General features: G+C 41.6%; 3 protein-coding genes across 3 annotated transcripts; 1 reads left to right on the top strand and 2 right to left on the bottom strand.

The window, feature by feature from the left end:
- Positions 1–5,406: 5,406 nt before the first annotated feature.
- cfap91 (cilia and flagella associated protein 91) lies at positions 5,407–10,778 on the bottom strand. The gene is made up of 17 exons (XM_068601766.1): positions 10,598–10,778; positions 10,456–10,532; positions 9,516–9,673; positions 9,342–9,422; positions 9,089–9,145; positions 8,808–8,992; positions 8,419–8,596; positions 7,982–8,139; positions 7,696–7,863; positions 7,465–7,598; positions 7,271–7,384; positions 7,109–7,180; positions 6,772–6,918; positions 6,467–6,688; positions 6,139–6,287; positions 5,955–6,046; positions 5,407–5,702 (listed from the first exon to the last, which is right to left on the bottom strand). Exons 1-17 carry the CDS (start codon positions 10,692–10,694, stop codon positions 5,512–5,514), a joined length of 2,280 nt encoding a protein of 759 aa, XP_068457867.1. The 5' UTR covers positions 10,695–10,778; the 3' UTR covers positions 5,407–5,511.
- Positions 10,779–13,509: 2,731 nt separating this feature from the next.
- On the top strand, positions 13,510–16,949 carry si:ch211-214p13.9 (cell surface glycoprotein CD200 receptor 1). The gene is made up of 7 exons (XM_068601759.1): positions 13,510–13,579; positions 14,522–14,563; positions 15,423–15,728; positions 15,928–16,200; positions 16,361–16,457; positions 16,553–16,595; positions 16,698–16,949. The coding sequence occupies exons 1-7, from the start codon at positions 13,510–13,512 to the stop codon at positions 16,785–16,787; spliced, it is 921 nt and encodes a 306-aa protein (XP_068457860.1). The 3' UTR covers positions 16,788–16,949.
- A 2,459-nt stretch (positions 16,950–19,408) lies between these two features.
- On the bottom strand, positions 19,409–21,869 carry si:ch211-214p13.7 (uncharacterized). Its single transcript, XM_068601792.1, has 4 exons — positions 21,833–21,869; positions 21,207–21,226; positions 21,080–21,120; positions 19,409–20,740 (listed from the first exon to the last, which is right to left on the bottom strand). Exons 1-4 carry the CDS (start codon positions 21,850–21,852, stop codon positions 20,552–20,554), a joined length of 270 nt encoding a protein of 89 aa, XP_068457893.1. The 5' UTR covers positions 21,853–21,869; the 3' UTR covers positions 19,409–20,551.
- Between the last annotated feature and the right edge of the window lie 1,244 nt (positions 21,870–23,113).

The raw sequence follows: 23,113 nt of genomic DNA, 5'->3' as shown, positions 1-23,113 counted from the left end.
GCGGAGGACAAATCAAAACTCAAACTTCACACTATGAATACTACTGTTGTTGACTCACAAAATACATTTTTGGAATGTAATAAGCTCTGCAATTACACGGCTTAGGTACACTTGGATAACACAACGTCTTGTCCTCAGACCAAATGGAGGCGCTGCAGCACAACCTGACCGCTGTGCTCTGCCCAAAAATACTGCGTCACCTTAGCATTAGCATTAACAAGCGACTCCAGCCACGTTCATACTGGCAATAAAAAACAATACTTCAATTCACACAAAAAACACGCCACAACAACAATTTTACAAACAAATAAAGCCAGCTCAACGCTCACTCACGTTTACTAATTATTTACACAAACGTTTACACACACATTTAGACAACTTACCTGCGCAAGCGTCCGCCATTACTCTCACGATTTACCACAATCCTTTGCGTTACATATGAAGCACAGTGACACATTTGGAACGCCAGGTGGCACCACTTCCCCATTTCGGCTGGATTTAACCTGCATCTAATTCAACTACGTTACAAACGCAGCATAAAGCTTTGCCGTGATTAAGCTCGGACTTACTCAAATGCCTTCATGATCATCTCCTGCTCCTCACGGGGAAAACTCACTCCTTCTTACTTTTAATACACAACACAGAGACGGACTTTTTCGGGTTAGCGTATGTCGACAGGTTAAGTCACAGGTTACACACAGACGGAAGCATCCGCTCATCTTTCAAAATAAAACATTTTACAAACAATTACTTGCTTACATTCATTGGCTCTCTCCAGCCCGGTATCGAGGGACACACGGACCGCTACTGCTGGCTGGGACCGCCGCTCTAAAAGACACGCCGGCATAACACACTTTAACACAAAACACACAACTTTAACAAACTAATGGACGCACAGTCCCTAGCAAACACACCGCTGCGATTAGCGCCAACAACAAGCTTGGACCCACAAGTCACACACACACACAAGGAAATACACCGCACACACGAGCTATGAGGCAAAGACACAAAGCGCGGAGCTCCGCAACAGTAGCTTCAGCTTACCCAGTGGACAGCACATCAACCAACACGTCGAGCTTTTACACTGCGGGGCGCTCGTTTCCGGTTGTGTGACAACAAAATTATTCACGCTCACACAAACAAATACACTTCAGTAGCAAAGTCTAGTCTACTCAAGTGATTCGTAACCATAGAGGGACACCAAAAACATTTGCTTTTTCCTTTCTGAGCAGCGAGAGGCAAGGGACTGCACAGGTTATTAGTTTAACACTCTATTACAAGTTTTATCCAAAAGACGCTTGGTTGCAATACAGCTTCACACCACTTGGTGGCGGTGATGCCTCAATTAGTTTAACACTCTATTACAAGTTTTATCCAAAAGACGCTTGGTTGCAATACAGCTTCACACCACTTGGTGGCGGTGATGCCTCAATTAGTTTAACACTCTATTACAAGTTTTATCCAAAAGACGCTTGGTTGCAATACAGCTTCACACCACTTGGTGGCGGTGATGCCTCAGTCACTTCTTTAACCTTTGTATGCTGTTCTGGTCTGTGGGACCGGCTTTCATTTTTCATCAAAACTAAAACAATAGTTTTGTCACGGCGCCTAAACTGTGTAGGAATAACAAAATAACAAAACTGGTTTATGAAGCCAAGTCAGCAACTTCTTTATTATCCTACTTTTCACTACCAACATTTCTCCACACCTCTTCTTCCGTTTTCCTCCTTCCAAAATAATATACCCCGGAAAAACGATACAACAGCATTTTTTTTCTTTTTCAAACATTTTCTGCAAAGAACATATATATCAGATAGCACACTGATTCATATTAAATATATCTATAATACATGCTTAAGTCCAGGAAAAGTCCATCTGGCAGAAAAACTGACAATATACTGAGCATTATAGATAAAGCAGCAAGCAAAACGCTGCAATCAACCCACAATGATGAACATTACACTTTATTAGTATAAAGAAACAACACACTGACTCCTTAGACATAGTCACACGACTTTCCATCTATTTCTCAACTAATAAAACATTAAATGTCTGAAAGGTATCAAACAAAACATCATTATGTACATCATTATAATACATGTATTTGTCAACTTAAAGCAAACATTGTTCTGACAGGGTTAGTGATCATATGACACATTGGTCTGCAGCATTTGCATAAATTGCTTGGAGGTTGCCACGGGCCACTCTGGGCCCGCGGAGTCATGAGGGGTTAGGTGCCTTGCTCAAGGACACTTCGACTTGTAAGCTGCGGGTGGACCGGAGATCGAACCGGGTACCTTGTGGTATCCAGACGACTGCTCATCCTCCTGCGCCACAGCCGCCCCTTCAACGGAAAGGTCCTTAAACTTGTAAATATACATTCCAATGCAGTCTCGTTCAGGGGGATCTCTGCTGTGTCCATGTGTATGGCCTTGCGATATTACTGTGCACATTTGGAGAAAAAAAATATTCAAAATCTGATTGGGAATTTTCACCTTTAAGGATCTGCTTTTATAGCTCTATCAATATTGGATCATTAGAAAAAATAACAATTACATTGTCTTTTGAGACAACTTTGCCTTCAATTCTCTACAAACCTGTACAGTAATATATCAAGGCCATGAGCATGGCAGGCGTCGCTCTGAACTACAAGTCATTTTCATTTACACTTTTAAGGATCTACTTTTAGACATGTGTGAATATTGGAAGATTGGGGAATTAGGAATATTATTATTTCAGATGACTTTCAATTACTTATTTATTTATCTATCTATGGAGGGTTAGGGTCAAACTCATGTTAGTGAAGGGGCCGCATGCTGCCCATTTTCATCTCAAGTGGGCCGGACCAGTAAAATCACAGCATAATAACGCATAAATAACAACAATATTTCTCTATGTTTAAATCATCGGTGAAGGTTTCTGGATGATCAACTCTATTTTAAGGTCTTTCAACATTTAACTAGAAACATAAAGAGCAAACATTCAGACATCAGCCCTCTGTGTGTCTGCCTGCTCTCCTCTGCAGATTCCCTCACTTTGTGACACGTTTGTGATGCTGCTTTCATGACATCATCCATTTTTGACAACTTCCAATTCAATAATATCACTTTGCACATTAATTCTGACTGTGGACCAGTGGTTTAAATGTTTGTCTTTTAAGCAGAAGATCAGAGGTTCAATTCCCACCTCTGCTGATTTTGATCTAAGAAAAAAAATATATTTTTCTTTTGTTGGACATCCTCCCGGATCCAGCCCGCAGGCCAAATGTTTGACACCGCTGATCTACTGTAACAACATTACTGTCAAATTTACAGTAACCTGCTGGCAGCAATTAGCAAGTAAGTAGCTGCTGTATATTTCACAGTATGCTTACTGTGAAATGAATCACAGTACCTCTGGAACACTGTAGTCATTTTACAGTAACAATCAGTCAGTACCATAATTGTAAAATTCATGACTGTATTCATTTTAACACTGTAAATTATACAGTAAAATAAAAACTGATTTATTTCAACTAAAGCCATTTATTGAAATACTTTCAAAATGACACACATGCGCACTCACACAAGCATGCATGCACACACACACACACACACACACACACACACACACACACACACAAAGTGATTTAGCCTACGAGCAGAAAAACTACAGATATCCATCACTTGAATTCAGCAGTTCCTCCTGAACTCAGTGTCGCCCTCCTGAGGGCGGTTGGGCCCATCGCTTCTCTTTGGTGAAATGCAATGTGGCAGCACAGCTGTAATCAGAACCAAGCTAAAGCTTTTCTCCTTGGCTGAGGTAATGCATGATGTCTTCTTGGATTTATAGACTTTTTGTGGATAAATCTAGAAGAGAGCAAGTGCGCTGCCCAGGTGCATGTCAGCAGGAGGACTGGCAGACTGGTCCAAAGGAAGAACGAGTCCCTTGACTACTCTATGTGGAGACGTCCGGGTATTATTGAGTTAAAGTGTATTTAGCTCCTATTCGGTTACCCAGAACACAGGCCGTGGGAGCTTTTGCCCTTTTATAGTCTCGTCAGTAGTAAAAACATGTCGTGGTATTTCTACTGGGAACCCTAACCCATGAAAACTAAAAAGTGACCTGTGTGCCCGTGCGTGCTCTCCCTTCACCCCTATGGTGGGAGGGAGTTTCATTTATCCCTCACCTAACTCTAAGGCCCCAAAGGTTCCACCCAATCCGAGAGTGGGGCCCGTGGCCGTCAGCGAGAGCCAGCGTCCCAAACCCCCTCACAGGAAGTCGACCCTCCCTTCCTTCTTCCAGTTAGACTCCAGACACCACGTTGTTCGAGCGACTCCACACCAGGTCTGATGAAGGTTTCAATGAATTTATGTTTAATGAAAACAACTCGGGGAAGTAAAACAAAGTTAAAAAAAGACAGAAGTTTCCTCTTTTTCTTGCCCCCGACACATTTAACACGGAGAATATGAGCAGGCCTAGACTCAACCCGAACCTGCAGGACCAAGAACGGCCTCCACTGGACAGTGAGAGAGACCGGCAAACACGACAGCACAGCCCAGACCACCAGGACCAAATCACGTCCACCTGGACAGGTAGGACCAGATCCAGAAACTATAAGCGCAATGACTACACCGAAAGTCACAGGACCAGGTACGCACGGAACCAAAATGGCGGACGTTATGCTTATTTTAACGGAGACACGTCCCACAACAGATGGAATGGCTCCGCAAACAGGGACCGCCAGAGAGAGGTTCATTATAATAAAGACAACATAGAAGCCCGCATAGGGACCTTGACAGAGACTTTTCTTACGCTCCTCGCCGAGTCCCGGCGTCGCGCGCACCCGCGAGTCGCGCGCACCAGACGCGTGCGGGACACGGCAACGCGACGCGGAGTCCCCGCCGGCCTCTCGCTCTCCTGGACGGGAGAGGATGGATGACAGAGACCCAAGACGGACAAAGACCTACTCTTCGGGACAGGATCGGACGGAGCGCGCCCTAACCTTAAAACGGGTAATTACCTCAAAGACTTAGTAAAGCCAGCGCTACCCACATCATTCATCCTAGACCAAATAGCGAAGAATGCTCAGGACTCGTGTGAGAACACAACAAGCACACTTAGAGATCACTATAAGAAGACCATAAAAAGGGAAACTATGGTCCTGTTTTACATGCAAAGAACTGAGTGGAAAGAGCCATTTGTGAAAGCCGCAAAATGGGCAAAAAATGCTCCGGGCTCAAGATTGCAGCAGGGGACTGTTTTTACTTTTCATCAAAACAAAAATAATATGATTCTTTTTTTTTCTAACTCTGACTTATTGGGACCGGATCATTTTTTTGTGAAGAACATACATCAAACAAATTTACATTGATCGCACACAACACACAATAATCAAAAGGCTACAATCAACCCATAAATCCATAATGATGACCATGAAACTTTATTAGTATGAATGAACAACACACTTAAACTTCACACTGCATTTCAAAACACTTTACTTGTTATCCTCTCTTTAGCCTAAACAGGGTTCTACTCTGCCTTCTTCCCCTTCTCCTGCTCCACTTGGCTGATCAGCTCCTCAAGGACGCGGTCAGAGGCTCTTTCAGAGGGACAGGTCAACTCCGACGTCCTGGGAATACTATGAAGGATCCTAGGGCGTTCAGGAGTTTCCTGAATGATGCTGCGAGCGGCCTGCAAGTGTTTATGCTGCCTCTGATGCACTGGAAGGGGGGGGGGGGGGTCAGTAGGGGGGAGAAACAAACAGTGAGGCCGCTGGGAATAGCATCTACCATTTCACTTTATCATTCAATTGTCATTTATTGTTTGTTCCTATCAAACAAAAGGTTCTTAAACAATGTGGTGCTTCCTGTGTGTCAAATAGTTGGTACGAATACTGTCTACTCATAGTTTGCAATCATTTGGTTGTCTATGATAATGTGTAAATACAGTGAAAACAGAAACATCTCCCAAACCTCTTTGCTTGACACTGATCTTCTCGACTTCTGGGATAAGGAAACTGTACATCAACTCAGACACAATCTCCTCCGACTGAAGACTGTTTCTGCTACTCACAAACACAATTGATTTTTCTTCATTAACACTGCTTGGACATTTCTGAATATAGAGCATTAGCAGGCATACTGACTCATCCCTTACCTTTCCTCTATGGCATAAGCAATGTCGTTGACCTCCTTAGCCTTTCGGTGGATCTCCTCTCTGGCCTGCTGGTCAGCTGTCTGCTCCAGGGCCCCGAGGACAATGTCCTCTAAATATAAATCCACAGTTTCCTGGTGCACCTGAACCACCTGTTACCATGTCACAGTGTTAAGGACACACACACATATGCAACGCATTAAACCTCGTGCTCCACACACACACACACATACACACACACACACACACACACATATACATATACATATACATATTATTATCATCATCATCATGATATCATTTATGGTTAACAAATATCACATGTAGACACCTGTCTGAAGATCTCATCTTCTTCTCTGCGTCTGCGCTCCTCCATCTGTCTCCTCCCACTCTCCTCAGCCTCTCGTAGGCGACGGTCTCTCTCAGCCATTAGTATGAAGGCATGGATCCTACGCTCTTCCTGGAAATGAATCAGCTCCTTGGACAACGTGTCAAATAGGTGTTCCAGCTCAGCACCTACCACTCCGGCCTGAGAAGCTTCCTCTTGAGAGGTCTGGGAGGGGAGAGAAAAGGGGCCATGAGATTGTTTGGAGTTGCTAACATTTCAGATGTGGCTGGCTATTACTATGTCTTCACCTTATGTCTGTGTTTTTCGCTCTGTTTTTGAAAGGTCATTACGAGCTCTTTGTCTGCTTTCCATAGCTCTTGCTCCTCAGCCTGCAGGGCGTTGACAGTCCTGAGTTCCCTAATGAGCTCCAGATTGTTCTCCTTGCCCTTAAACATCTGTATAACAACACCGACAGAAGTGAAAAGAGAGTAAATAAAGTCCTTACAACTTTAGAACATTCAAACATTTCTGTAGGCACTGAAGCCATACAAAAAAAGTAACGGACATGCAAGTGGACACACACACACACACACACACACACACACACACACACACACACACACACACACACACACACGTTAAGACCTTGTATTGGATACTTCTTCCTCTCAGTAGTTTCTGCAAGTGGATGACTGAAAGCTCTATCTCCTCATCCCCCTGTAGAGAGACACATACATGAGTTTAACATAAAAAAAATTAAACATGTCGGATGGACAAGGTCAATGTCCTTTAGAGACATTTGCTGACCTCTGGTGGCTCCTCCACTCTGGGAGTGACAGTACGAGGAACAGGCTTCTCCTTCTTGACAAGAAACCGCATCGACTTCTTCGCCAATTCCTCATCTTCCTCCTGTCTCAGAGCCTGTGGAGCAATAACTGGTAATACATGTGTATATGGAACGCAAGTGATATGCTTGATGAACATTTTACTTTCTGCTTTACTTTGTATTTGTTCATCAGTTTTACTTCTGTACTCAGAGGTGCACTGATGACATGCTCCATGACTTTGGGTTCATGTCTTTTCCCCCATAGCTTTGGGACTGAGGCAGAGAGTCCTGCCTCGATCTCCAGCAAACCTTTGAGTGACAAAAAAGAAATGGATAATGTTATCTGTGAGATGCTCGTATGGAGATGATCTACACTTCTACTTGTTCAAAACATCAAGATTCAGACCTTCGTATGTGTTCAGGTAGGGGCTTTTTAACTCATTGTCGTACGAGTTCCTGTTGAACAATGCATCCCTGCGGCTCCGAGGGACACATATCGGAATCTTTCCAGAGTTTTTGACAATGCCGTGTCGCTCTAGCTCATTTCTCCTCTTGCTGTCCAGTTTTCTCAGTGCTACACACAAAATAACCATGAAAAAAGAAGACATAGATGAGAAGGAATTGAACAAAGCCTTGAATAATACATTCATCATCCAGATATGATGTTCAATCACAGCCAGCAGTTGTCTTACACCTCATGTAGTCATTGTGAATCTTGTGTAGCTTTATCTCTTTGGCTTTTTTGTGCTTGGAATATATCTCATTCAGTCTCTCGCTTGTGACTTCTTTCTGGGCCATATCTCTTTTCCTCAAGAGGTCCTTCAGCACAACAAGACGAGCCTCCTGCAACCTGCTCGCAGCCACAGCAAAACAAAGAGCATGGCAGAAGGACAGAGGGGAGCATCAAGTGCAACGAGGGTCTCACCGAGATTACTTAACAAGCCTACGTTAGTCTTGGTTAGTACACATGTGATGGCAGAAGGCTTAAGATAGAATACTACGAAGCCAACAGGCACATGCTAACAGGTGGCGCAAATCTGTTTTAGGCTAATAGTGGTTTACTTATCTATTTTTGGGGTCTTTTCCTTTTGGAAATACAAAGTTCAATTTCAGGTGCAGCACCACTCACTTCTGGATTTCTCCATCTCTGAAAGCCCACTCATTGACCTCCATCTCCTCCATCATACGTCTCCTTTTCTCCAGCTGACTAAGGTCATTCAATGGAGGAAGGGTGGCCTCCCAAGCTCGTTTGGCGCGCGCCCGCTCTATCATTTCTACTTCTGCCAGGCCTGCAGGCAGACCGCGACCTAAGGGAAATTGTCATAAGGGAGGGTTTAATGACATGTATTCATAAGCGTAATACAACATACAAATAGTACTACTTCACTAAGAATTCTGGTACTGGTAGACTTCAGCCGACCACCATTGGGACAGCACAATAATTGTATGCTTTTAACAGAGTACAAATACAGTATAGTCTATTATAACTGCTGGAGATCTGTACAGTTCATCATGTACCCCAAGTCAAAGCTGCCAGTTGCAGGAGTTCTGAGGGACTTGTCCCAGGCTGCACCACATACTCAGGGCTGTACGGGTCTGTCTGTGTTTCACTTTCCCTGTAGTCCGTCTGGACCCCGATAGTAAAGTGGGTGGGCTGTTTAGTATGCTCAGCATTCTGTCCACCACAAGATATCAAGTCTTCTCTGATGAGACACAATGACAGGATGCACCCTCCAACAGCTGAATGGAAAAGCACATTTGGCTGGAAAATAATCAAGCAGGATCAATATAGTACTTACTTAGGCAATGAAAAAATTGCATCCGGGGGAACCTGCTGTGCAAAGGGAATCAGAGGGCTAAGGGAAACAGAAATCAACACTTTGTCAGAGACACAGTCCATATTTCAAGTGGAAACTATGGCAGCGTGGCAGTTATCTTTCCTAGACTATCAGAATATTATCTTTAGGAAACTGCTGCACAAAGATGTTAGCATGGTTGCATTACACCATATTCACAGTTGTCAGTGACTGAATGGAGACATGCAAGTCAAACCGTTTAAAGTATTTCCAGCGATCCACTCCGGTCACATGGCACTCCTCCCTTTTCAGCCATGGATGAGCATTTGGAATAACCCTGTCAAGAAGAAGGACCCATTAGATATTTAGAATCTTGAATTAATACTCGGTAACTGCTAAGGCTCAATAAAACGCTGTCTGTTCGTGTCACCCAGCCAGCTGCTGCAATGCCGCTCTACGCTGCTCCGCGGGGCCTCGCCAGCAACGATCAATAGAGGCCGGTACTGGGTCTGCTGGTTCCAGCTGAACAGTATACCGTGGGTGGTGGGACAGCTCACTGAACATAGACCCAAACTCAGTCACTCTTCTCTGATGAAGGCACAAAGAAATAGTCACTTTCTGTTTATTTCTCATGTTTCTCAGTTGAAGGAAAAAAAAGGTGAACAGAGCAAACAAGTACAACATAAGAAATGTTATAGCATGAAATAAAATGGGTTATTTTTTTATGAGTGAATTTAATTTCATCTGGTTTAACATCTGGTAATGCTTTTACAAGTTTTTGAACCTAACAGTATTGTCTTTAACGCACTACATTGGTGTTGGCAAATTCCATTGTCTTTTGAGACGACTTTGACTTCAATTTTCTCCAAACCTGTACAGTACAAGACTCCATTGTCATTTTAATTTACAGTTTTAAAGATCTATTTGTATAGCTGTTTGAATATTGAATGATTGTGAAATTAGGAATATCATTAGTTAATTTAAGCTGACTTTAAATTCAATTTTCTCCAAAGCTGTACAGTAATATATCAAGGCCATACACATGAGCATAGCAGAGACCCTGAACAAGACTGTATTGGAATTTGCATTTACAAGTTTAAGAATATGCTTCTATAGCCGTTTAAATATTGTGAAATTATTGTGAAGTTAAGTTTGAATGCTTTTTGTGCTATCTAAGCCACCGTACGCCACACACCAGGAATAGACGGCCATTTATTTCCAGGCGTGGAAACTCGGTGGATAAAGCCTAGTCTATGCTTCTGCGTCACGTCGACGCCGTACCTCCGCCGTCGGGCTCACTGGCCGCAGTTACATAGCAGGTGAAGATAAAAACAAAATGTCGCTGGAGGACAAACATCGATGAAACTTACTGTTCTGTCCTTAGAGGTGTAGGCTTTGAAATTGGCCCTGACGTGGTCGACCTCCGAGGACACGGTGTAAACAGGATCTGTGAGGAAACACGTCAGAAAAGCCCACGTCACCCGCACGAGACGTACACACCTGTCTACTCACCGTACAGGTGGTCGAACACCCGCTGCCGCGGCCGCTGCCGCGCACCGTCAGAGCCACCCTTTGTCTTCGGCTGTGTGCGAGTGATAGATAAGCTCATTTTCTCATTTCAATTAAAAACCGTGCTTTCTGTCGAAGAGTTTGTCCTCCAGCCGGCCATGTCCCGTTAGCTGCGTTACCGTGGCGACGGTAAACTCAAGGGTGTTAAAGTGGGAGGAGCTATTTTAATTTATGCACAAAACACCTCGTCGTTGAAAGAGCGTCCACAAATAAAGTGTTAGTGAAGACACGTGTTTTTATTAAAAAGGTCAACGTTTCATACAAGGAAAGGGGAGAAGTTAATGAACTACAACTCCCAAGAATCCTTTTGGAACTAAACTTAATTTTCAGTCGCAAATGTCAAGAGTAAAAGCCAGAAGCAAAAGCTCAAGTCTAGGTTGACTGAAATCTGATAATCAGGAAAAAATATTCTCTAAAAAAAAGAGGTTATTTAAACTAATGTTCTCTACATGAACATATAACTGCATTACATTGTCTAAGAGACTCTAGGGAAGCTCATTTATGGCAACTGTAACTCTTTATAAAGACAAACTTTAACAAAATAATGACTTAGTATCTCATATATGATTGATATGACTTAGCATCTCATAATTATGATTTAGCATCTCATAATTGTGAGATGGTAGCTCATGATTCACCCCAGTGATGTAAAGAAAGTACATGTAATTTGTGTCATGTTATATGTCCATGTGTATCTGTACATCCATATGAATGTAATCTTAGTGATGTAAAATAATGTCATTTGTTTCATGTTATATGTGTCCATCTTGATCGATAGAAACTTGACATGTACAAAATGACTTATACAAATGTAAATATAACTACAGTGATGTCAAATAAAGTACAAGTGCATGGTATATCTAGTTAGTATAGTTCTTATTGTGATTGTAGAAGACCTGTATATGTAGAATAGTGTATGTCTTTGTTAATGTGAAACAAAATTATACTTTTACTGAGTTATCCTTCATCAGCATCTTACCTAATAAAGACATATTTGTTGTTTCACTTTATATCTCTCTCTTTTTTTAACCTACCAGAGTATATTTTTGGTTTGTAAAAAAAAGTTTGGTTTTGACATCAACAGGAAGTCTGCTATCGTAGGAAACAGACACACACACACACACACACACACACACACACACACACACACACACACACACACACACACACACACACACACACACACACACAGTATTTCTCTCTTCCTTAAAGTTTTGTTTTGGATTTGAGGAACACAGCTGACCAAAGCAACATTTATTTGCAGCTGAAAGGTTTTGTAACTTGTTTTGAGTGTCAAGTGTGCCAGCTCACTATCAGCTGAGTTATTATTTTTGTTGAATAAACACTGTCTAATATTAGCTCTTAGAAAAAGGAGGACTTTGTCCATGGTAAAGCATTGGATTGCTGCAATTATCACTTCAACCTCACATTATTGTCAGAACTATTTTTTACGCCCTAAAACTGTCAGCTGCAGATTTTATGAAGACGTGCAAATAAGTGCCAGCCGAGCTGTGTGTGGATTTACTGTTTAACCAGAAGATTTTACGCAGGCCTCCATTTCAAAAATTGTATATTTATTTATTTATTATATATATATATATATATATATATATATCATTGACTGTTCATTATCACAGTTATGGGCAGAGTGATCGCACACTCAACGGAAGGAAACGTCGAGTTTCTGTTGTTCATCCGCCCAATCTGATTTTATATGGGGCAGCTAATATCGAGATGTCTCATTGCAAACCTACTCATGAACCACAAACTCTGCATTGAGTTTGCAGATCATAACCACATACACGCTTTAACGACATAAATCATTGTTTTCAGTTAATCTCTGAGGATGGAGTCAGCACCTTTGCATTGTGTAACCGTTAAAGTAGGATGTTCTTACACCAGCAGATATAAGACCACAACCAAATTACACTTACTCAGCACAAACCATTTCTTCTCTATAAAAAATCTACAATAAGTGAACTATGTAAAAAAAAATTTAAAAAAACCCTCATAGAACAACCTGCCAATGAATCACACTTTCATGAAGGTTGCAATGTGTGTGTTTTAAATACAAAAAAAGTCTTGTTTAGACTATATGCTAACTTTGAAGACGTTATAGATTGTGCTGCTGTTGCATTTTATTGTGTTGTATAGTAAGAGGTGTTTCTGATATTTAGTTTACACCATTTAAATGAAGGAGGATTGACTACACCTCTCAGTATAAGGCAGTGAGTTCAAGAAGAAGCTGCCTAACCAACACACCTGTCAAGGTTATCATAAGATCTGAACATATTCAAATGAAAGAAGGTTGGATTTTTACAAATCTATTGTAATACACTGTATTAGATGTACGGGCATTCATATAGTATGCAGACCAACCTGTTTTGAATTATATGATAGAAACAGTGACTGTGTCTAATGTGTCTTCTTTCCAACATTGTCTGCTCAGAGAGTTGACACAAACTGCTTCAGAGGAGTGTGACTCGCAAGAAAGGAAACTGTGTGTTGTTAGACGTCATCCTGTGTGGGGAAAAAAGGCAGATGTTTGGGTGGAAAGCGGTTTGGAGAGGGGGGAAGAGAAAGATGAAGGGAGGGATTAGTGAGTCACATGTCCTTTTCATTTCTTCATCATAAGAAGTATGAAGTATGTTCAGTTTGTTTGGATCAAACCCTGAGCTCATTGGGCATAAATAGAGAAAGAGAGGAGATAGAGAAATTTACAAGTTAGGGTAAATAGTAGACCGGGCAAAACCAGTTGGATGTTATTGTCAAGTTAAGGACTGAGGTTTCGCTTCAAGACTTGATGTGTTTCTTACTGGTTGCCAGTTTACAGAAGAACCTGAAGACAACTGGCGATGAGGGACGTGATGTGGATTTATGCCGTGGTTATCTTCCTGTTGTCTAAAGCATGGAGCAAGGATACAGGTTTGAACATAATCTCTTTTTACGGTTTTAGCGCTTTAGATTATTTAGCCATAGTGCGACACAGCTTTTAGATACAGACACTGTTGTTGAGAGGTGGACACAACCTTCACTAAGACGACCTCATAAGGAGTTGTCTCTGATAATTAGCAACAGTGTACAAATTATTATACAGATTAATACTGTTCAAATGTGTCATTTGTACTACGTGAGTATGTTTCCCTTAACATGCGATGTAACTAACATATTATACAGCCATAATAGTTCTTTACTTTCTGTGAGATGTAGTAATATTTGGATGAGCAGTCGACTGTAAGTGACGCATACAGTGTAGACAGTCAGTGGAAAGAACATGCTCAGAGAGGGGAGAAGTAAGGCAGAGGCTGATAAGGGAAAATAAATCTTCCATAACACATGAAGTATATGAAACATGTGCCCCCTATATGCTGAATGAATAAGCCGCATGCTGCTACAAGCTTCCTTTTTGAAGGGAATCATGATTTCAGATCAGGGTAACACTCTGATGCACATTTCTTCCATGGTGTCATCTCTGAGAGGTGGAAGAGACACTTCTGTTTGAAACCTGTGCTTTTGTCATCCCACGGCATGCATGCTCTCCTGCTTACACCTGTCAGACGTGAACACATCTCAGACCCCCGTCCCGCAGCCCAGGAAAGTCACTCATTGAGCCCTGAATGTCTCAATAGCAATTCTGATGTGAAGCTGCTTCTGAAGTGTAGACAGGCATGCCGTGTGATTTCGCCCTGCAGCAGTTGGTCATGTCAGACCCGTGTTAATCAAATCGCTTCACTAACAAATAACAGATGAAGCCGTTGATTGTTTCTCTGCTGTTAGAACATTCCAGAACAAATCACTTTGCTGCTTTCCGACTAACATCTCTGTTTTCACTAACCTTTTCCTCACATCCAACTCCATCTCTCTCAGGAACTAATCAGAGCAGCAATGTGAACTCCAGCGCGGTTTATGGTAAACTCCTTTTCCTCTTTTCACTCCAGCGTTTTTTCAGTAGTAGTAAAATATAAGATTTGACTATGAATATTACATAAGACAAAAGAAAGAAGTAGATGATACTCAATCCGTTCCTAATCATTAGCTCAAACATTGAGCGCTTCTTTTAGTGGAAATAAGTAATGAAATGCTTTGACAGAAAATATATCTGAGGAAGAAAGCTGGGTTTGGTCTGGGTTTTATTTTATTATGGAATGCAATTATAAAATATTAATAGACTATACCAAATGTCATTCACTAGCACATTGAATACATGTTTATTTACATTTTATTATCATTTGTATATATATATATATATATATATATATATATATATATATGTATATATATATATATATATATATATAGCGATCAAAACATTTTCATGAACCAAAATGGATCGATGCAGTCAAACGTATTGCATAGATATGCAACTAAATAATTATAATTTGGATGCTATTTCTGTACCCTATATATATAACCCTATATATATATATATATATATATATATATATATATATATATATATATATATATTGTTTTTCTTGTCTAAGAGTTATCAAATGTTTAATCCATTTCCTCAGAATTTATTTAGGTTGTGATATTTTATTTTGAGTAAAAAAATAAATACAACAAATGTATTACATGCTATTTAGAATATATTTCTAGTTGTTTTTGTTTGTTAAGTTTTTTTTTAACGTCATATTTAGAATTGAAACTTGTTTATAGTCCTTTGCATGTTTTTTGTGTGTGCGCACCCAAAACCATGTAGTCAGCACAGTCATTGTACCACTATAAGCATGCTTTCTATAATGCAACTATCTTTTCCTCTTTTCAGTTGCCAGAAATGAAGCTTTCAACCAAGGAAGTCAAGTTAAGCTGACATGCAGCAGTAAGACTTGGAATGAGACGATGTTTGTGGTTTGGAGTATAACATTGAAAACCAAAGAAACCTGTACGATAGCTTTTAACAACGGCAGTGGCGTTGATACCTGCAATGATGGCAAATCCCTCAGAAACACATCCAGCTTCTCGTCCTACCTTCACATCCCAAACTTCTCAGATAATGACGAGGGGCTGTACAAGTGTGAGTCGGTTTACACCGGAGGAAACGACAACCGCGCCTTCCAAGTGACTATCATAGGTAGGACTTTTATCCTTAAATATATGTATGATTGCAAGAGCAATGTAATCAATAAAGTTAACTTCTAAAATGACCAGTTCACTCAAGTCACTGTCATTAATTTATGTTTTACTTAATTTTTGTGTGATTTGGTTGAACTACAGCGAGCTGAAGTCTATCGGTGAGTCTCATTTCTCTTGTTTTGTCGTCCCTGGCCCAGTTCCTCCCAGTACATCAGTCTGGTTGGACCATAAAGACAACAAGATGGTGGCAGTGTGCAAGGCTGAAAGAGGAAAACCTGCTGCTCAGATCACCTGGAGTCACACGGGAAACATATCCTCTGTGAAAACATCTCAAAAAGCTCAAAATGGATTCTTTTCAGTAGAAAGTCGCCTGGAGCTCCTGGAGGGAACGGACATAGGAAACCTGAGCTGTGTTATCAGGCACCACAACTCCACAGAGAAGATATTGTTTGTACTGCAACACGAACAAGGTGAGGCTTTTGCAGAGTGGACAGCAGAAGCAATAAGGCTAAATATTTAAAGTTGTTTTATTACATTTCTTTGGTCAAAATTGAATACATTCATAGATGTTATGACTGTATTGATTAACTGCAGATTATTAACACAATAAGCTTCACTCTCTCTCTGCAGGTTATCCCCCTTGGCTGTACGTCCTTATTGTTGTGGTAATAGTTGTGCTTTTAGCAGGATTTTTATTTTTTGCACAAAAGAAAATAATAACATTGCGGTAAGAATTTTGATTTAATGAAAAATGACTTGCAATGACTGCTTGTAAGCTTTTCATGTTAAATAACGGAGCTGCTCTGTGTATCCTTCTGCCAGGCGATGCCAGCAGTCTGACTCCTCACCATCCAAATCTCTACCGGTGGGTAATCCGCGGTCTCTGGGTTGGGTTTAGGGTATACTTCTGCATGTTTCACTGCACATTGCTGAGCTTTCTGTTTTGACATCTTTCTGGTTATTACAGGCGGAACATGTGGAGGAAGTGGAGCCCTACGCCAGCTACGTTCAACGTGTGAACTCTATATATAATTCATCTGCAGATTTGTTCACATAAAACTCTGCACATGCATCACACGTACACACTTAAATGCACATTCTTTGTGAGAATCTGAAGGCTGTGAAACTGAGAAATGTTGAGTTAGTAAAGAAAGAGGAACGTGAGATGAAAGACTTCCGCAAAGGGAGGGAAATTAAAACTTTGCCCCAACCAAACTGTTGACGGATGGAACAAGGGTTTGTATCTGATAGCACACACTGGCTGCGCTGCACATGCTGCCCACTACTCCCTGTGCGTGGGCAACTTGGAGAACGTTATTAATAACTAGACTTACAAATGCAAGCAAAGGCTGAATAATTCCGCCTTCAGCTCTACTCAGTATTCCAAGACTGCAGAACTTTTGATATAATCATAAAATATAAGAGCGGAAATTACATGATCATGATTCTTATTTTTTTCATTATTATTATTATTATTATTATTATTATTATAGCACAAGATATTCTAGTTGTGGTCAACCCAATTAGAGAACACACGTGTAAAATGCCAGAAGATAATATAAACAATATTATGTGAGGTATTCATGTAATGTAGAATTATGTAATTGTGTGCACTGAACACAAAAATACTGGTTCCATTGAAGCTAAGCTCGACAAAATTAAAAAAGAACACTAAACAATAGTAAAAGTAAAAAGTGTGTGATTTGCTTTTGTAGCACTGTGGTTAGTATTTAAAAAGTGAAATGTCAAGATTACTTGTATATCCATTGCAGCGAACTGATACTTGAACCTTCACCGCTTGTCCCCATTTGATGAATATCAGTATCAGACCATTCCAGTAAATCAAGAGTTTTGGAATTTGGGTCAATACTCTCAAGATGAGTGTAAACCCATTTCTCCAAAAATGGATTTAGCAAAATAGAAAATGAAAAAAGGGCTGTTCTGCCATCTACAGGTGGAGATCAGAACATTTGAGATGGCCCACAGGTTGGCTCGTTGGCTCATGACCACACAACTTGGCTCATGACCCCACAGGTTGGCTCATGGGCTCATGGCCCCACAGGTTGGCTTGTTGGCTCATGGCCCCACAGGTTGGCTTGTTGGCTCATGGCCCCACAGGTTGGCTCATGACCACACAGCTTGGCTCATGACCCCACAGGTTGGCTCATGGCCCCACAGGTTGGCTCATGGCCCCACAGGTTGGCTCGTTGGCTCATGACCACACAGCTTGGCTCATGACCCCACAGGTTGGCTCATGGGCTCATGGCCCCACAGGTTGGCTTGTTGACTCATGGCCCCACAGGTTGGCTTGTTGGCTCATGGCCCTACAGGTTGGCTCGTTGGCTCATGACCACACAGCTTGGCTCATGACCACACAGCTTGGCTCATGGCCCCACAGGTTGGCTCGTTGGCTCATGACCACACAGGTTGGCTTGTTGGCTCATGGCCCCACAGCTTGGCTTGTTGGCTCATGGCCCCACAGGTTGGCTCATGACCCCACAGGTTGGCTCGTTGGCTCATGACCACACAGGTTGGCTTGTTGGCTCATGGCCCCACAGGTTGGCTTGTTGGCTCATGGCCCCACAGGTTGGCTCGTTGGCTCATGACCACACAGGTTGGCTTGTTGGCTCATGGCCCCACAGGTTGGCTCATGGCCCCACAGGTTGGCTCATGGCCCCACAGGTTGGCTCATGGCCCCACAGGTTGGCTCATGACCCCACAGGTTGGCTCGTTGGCTCATGACCACACAGGTTGGCTTGTTGGCTCATGGCCCCACAGGTTGGCTTGTTGGCTCATGGCCCCACAGGTTGGCTCGTTGGCTCATGACCACACAGGTTGGCTTGTTGGCTCATGGCCCCACAGGTTGGCTCATGGCCCCACAGGTTGGCTCATGACCCCACAGGTTGGCTCGTTGGCTCATGACCACACAGGTTGGCTTGTTGGCTCATGGCCCCACAGGTTGGCTTGTTGGCTCATGGCCCCACAGGTTGGCTCGTTGGCTCATGACCACACAGGTTGGCTTGTTGGCTCATGGCCCCACAGGTTGGCTTGTTGGCTCATGGCCCCACAGGTTGGCTTGTTGGCTCATGGCCCTACAGGTTGGCTCGTTGGCTCATGACCACACAGCTTGGCTCATGGCCCCACAGGTTGGCTCATGACCCCACAGGTTGGCTCGTTGGCTCATGACCACACAGCTTGGCTCATGGGCTCATGGCCCCACAGGTTGGCTTGTTGGCTCATGGCCCTACAGGTTGGCTCGTTGGCTCACTCTGCTCTAGTTTGGGCTCCAGGTAAACACTATTAGCTCTGCCAGCATTTTTATCAATGTTTGTGCTGTTACTGCTGTATGCTGTGAGCCGATGCTGAGAGCCGCTGAGAGGCAAATAAAAATGCTTCCTCTCCTGTATTGAATGAACAAAAATTTTGCATGTCTGGACCTTCCGTTTGAATTCTGCTATTAAATTGCTGCAGCAGCTGTAAAGTGTCTCAACCTCACACTAATTATTTATTCTACAGAAAAGAGGAAACTGCCAAATGCATTGCACCCTTGGACTCGCTTAGTTTTTGACTTTTTCCTCTGAGCTGTAGCAAAGAACCTTATTGCAGGTTTAACCTTCAAAGAGAATATTGCCATAATTTCTCAAAGTTGTTTTCAGTGATTGAGTTGATGAATACACCTGAATAAAAAGGGCTTTTAATCACTGCAAAATATAAACAAATATATTGATATGGATCCAGTCACACATATAAGCCTGTGGGTGGATACAGGCTCATAGAAAACATGACAAATATAAATTATGAAGCCTTAAATACATATTTGTGTGTGGCTCTGCTGGTTCTCAGGAGCAATGTTCCAAAATATGTACAAACACTGGAAAGCAGCTCAGGGTGTTTGTTTGTGTGTTTGTTTGTTTACATCCCAATCTTCCATCAAGTACGGGACAGAGTTGTAAAGGCCATTTGCGCTACATTTTAGTCTGGGCATATCCACGTTGTTAGTTAAGTCTGGTTTAGCATCCTGACGTCGTGTGGAGTTTCTACATCTGTATACATCAAAGTCTGATCTGTATCTATGAATACAGATCAGACTTTGATCTGCAATACACTGTGATCTACATTAACCATCCCGACGAAGAAGTCCCGGTGCTTCCAGTACTGTATGTGTTCACTTTCTGTTTGCAGGGTTTCAGAGATGCAATTTCCTCCTTTTCATGGTGGAAAAACAGCTCACCCGCACATACAATCATTGCAAGGAAACATTTTGAAGACAAATGTTGCTACAAACAAAAACAATTCAAAATAATTTCCAAATTCAACCCAAAAACGCATTAAGATTGAGATGCTCCGTCATTCAGGTCATGTTGTAACTAACATCTATTGGGTCTGCTGTTTTGGAGATATTGAAAATAGATATAACCTCTTGTAAGAATGTAAAAAAAAAAAGCCCAAACACCAAAGCTATGTCCAAAATTAATACTACATAGTAGTAGTGCACACATTGATCAAACCAATGTTTGTGACAAATGTTTCTGCAAAAGTGTTTTCAATCAGAAATATTTAAGAGGTGCAATAATATAAAAGTTTGACACGTGTTTGACAAATGCGATGCAAGTTTGTCTTCCTGAGGAAGACACATGACCGTTTGTTTCAATAATGGAGCAGACGTGTGGGATTGGAGTTTCTGCAGCCACCTGCTGTTGACGTGGATGTCATTTTCTTCACTGAAGATCAATATTTGATTAACAGGCACTTTATCCTGTTTGTTGTATCTACGAGTCCTGCTTCTTGCAATAGTCCATATGAACTTCCTCTTATTTCTATTCACCCCATGAGCACGTAATCGTCTGCACCTTCGTCTTTAGACGAGCACTCCGACACGAGCTCAGGCTGTAGTGCTGCTGGGTCATGAACCGTTGCGTAGTCACAGTCATCGTGAGTGATGGCTCTGGTTCTTCTTGATCCTTTGGCAGTGATGTGGTTAATAGAGGCATACAATACATCCTCCGGAGGCTGCCATGAGAAAATACAAAGACTGAGAAGTAATTCCTGAACATGATTAATGGTACACATCTATATTTGTACTTTTTTCACACAGCACTGCCGCAATCAGGATGTTTTCTAAATGTGGGTAGTGGTTATGACTTCCTTTAACTGAAATAAACAGCCACACAGTTTCTGTTACAACAGAGGCCTCACATTAATGTTCACCCAGAATGCAAAGCAAACGAAGCAGCGCCTCGGGCGATCATAAAAGCACCGGAAGATCTATGTCCCTAGAAAAGCTGCAGCTGATAACTATGACGTTACTCAACAAAAATAGACTGGACATGGATGTGGGCAGGTCTGTACCTTATTTTGTGTGCTGCTGGTTCCATCTGCTGCACAATCACCTGGAAGAGAACATGTAAATATCTGACATTAGGCAAATCTGTATCAGGTCTGTATGCCATAAATACTATTATAAATGTATTGTTACCTTTCCTGGTCTTCTTTATCCTGACAGTAGAAGACATGATGAAAACCACAGTCAAGAGCCAATCATCCGGAGCATTAAACAGAACAATAAGACCTATTAGTGTTAATACAATTACTGTAAATGTTAGTTTAACTTACTGAGCTGGGGATGGATGTGTTTTACACCATGAAATATCATATCACACGTCATATCATTTCTACAACAGCTTTTTAGAGGAGTAGGTTTTACCCCACAGCAGTATTTCCATGGCAGTTTAAAAGATAGCGTGTGCTGCAACAGGAAACACTTCGATATGCGACCCACATTGTTCTGTAACCTACTGTCTGTGAAGCAACTAACAGAACAACTCGTGGAACTTTTCATGCTTCTAAGTGAAGCTCTTTATATATATACATATATATATATATATATATATATATATATATATATATATATATATATATATATATATATATATATATATATATATATATATATTACTACCATCATTTCTTTTAATTAATCTTATGGTTGTCAGTATAAACAGACATTCCAGGAAATCTTTATAGCATAATCACAACCTGCTGAAGGATTTCGATCAGGGGTGCAGGATGTAAGAGCGCCTTCATCGGTGGATGATCACCTACCTTGAAGTGCAATTCCCCATGATGTGCCCACAGAGTCCGGATGTTTGTCAAAATGCAGCAGACTCAAGTGCTTTGGTGCTGTTGCAACCCTCAGCCTGACACTGTTATAGACACGGACATCTCACTGATCGCTCTGCTGCACATGGGCTAGAGAGAGAGAGAGAGAGAGAGAGAGAGAGAGAGAGAGAGAGAGAGAGAGAGAGAGAGAGAGAGAGAGAGAGAGACAGAGAGAGAGAGAGAGAGACAGAGAGAGAGAGAGAGAGAGAGAGAGAGAGAGAGAGAGAGAGAGAGAGAGAGGGTAGGGGGTAAATGCCATACAACATCCTTTTGTGTGCGAACACACACACACACACACACACACACACACACACACACACACACACATACACGGACATACAAATACATAACAAGCCTAGTCCAACTTTGACATAATATACTGTAGGAAGTGATGCTTGTGTCATCACTTTGATTCTGGAAATATGTGATAACATAAACAACATATCTCAAAACATCTACAAGTAAAATAAAAAGTCTGCATAAGTATAGTCATGCAGACGTTTTATTCTATGCATATATCTGCATACTTTTCAGATATTCTGGAGAGTATGCAGATATTTGCGTGACGCGGTGTTGCTGTAGACTCTTTTGCATGATTGTGCAAATGTTCTTGTTGCAGAAAAGAAGGAAGTCTCTGACATTACTCACAGTGCAGCTTACTTAACCAACTGTGTCTGTGTTTAGAGTAAAATACCTTTATGGATGTCGTGATAATCATGTAGGGATATTTCTTGTATATGCAAAATGCAGTGAAAGCAGTTTTTGAAAGTCTGAAAAAAAGTAACGCAGAACGATAAATATCACGCCTTAAAGTTTTGATAATTTCATCCATCAAATATCAGACGTTTGAGAGGAGGTAGATTTCAAGAAAACATAGACTCACTAATGTATTTACATGCAGCGGATGGTAGCACGTTGTACACCGGAGGGCGCTGTTGGACCAGAGATTCTCAACCAGCAGACACATGACAGACTACCATTCAAAGGAAATATGTCATCTGGTCTGTGATGAAAACAAATAACTTTCAAGATTTCATATTTCTTCATCCAATGCTCCTGAGCCGCTTCAGGTCAACATATAGTGTTGCTGGTTGAGATGATTAATCTGTGTTAATCTCCAGGTCCCTGATAAGAAGTGTCAAGCACTTTGATGACTATGTGTCTCAGTTTTTAGGGTTAGGGTTAGTGATCTACATCTGTGAAGATAAATACTTCTGTAACCGT

Source organism: Clinocottus analis, unplaced genomic scaffold (assembly GCF_023055335.1).
Source record: "Clinocottus analis isolate CAN_PGR_092001 unplaced genomic scaffold, fCliAna1.0.p SCAF_54, whole genome shotgun sequence".
Lineage (NCBI taxonomy): Eukaryota > Metazoa > Chordata > Actinopteri > Perciformes > Cottidae > Clinocottus > Clinocottus analis.
Note: the sequence above shows the minus strand (reverse complement) of the source record. Positions and strands in the feature narration are given on the sequence as shown.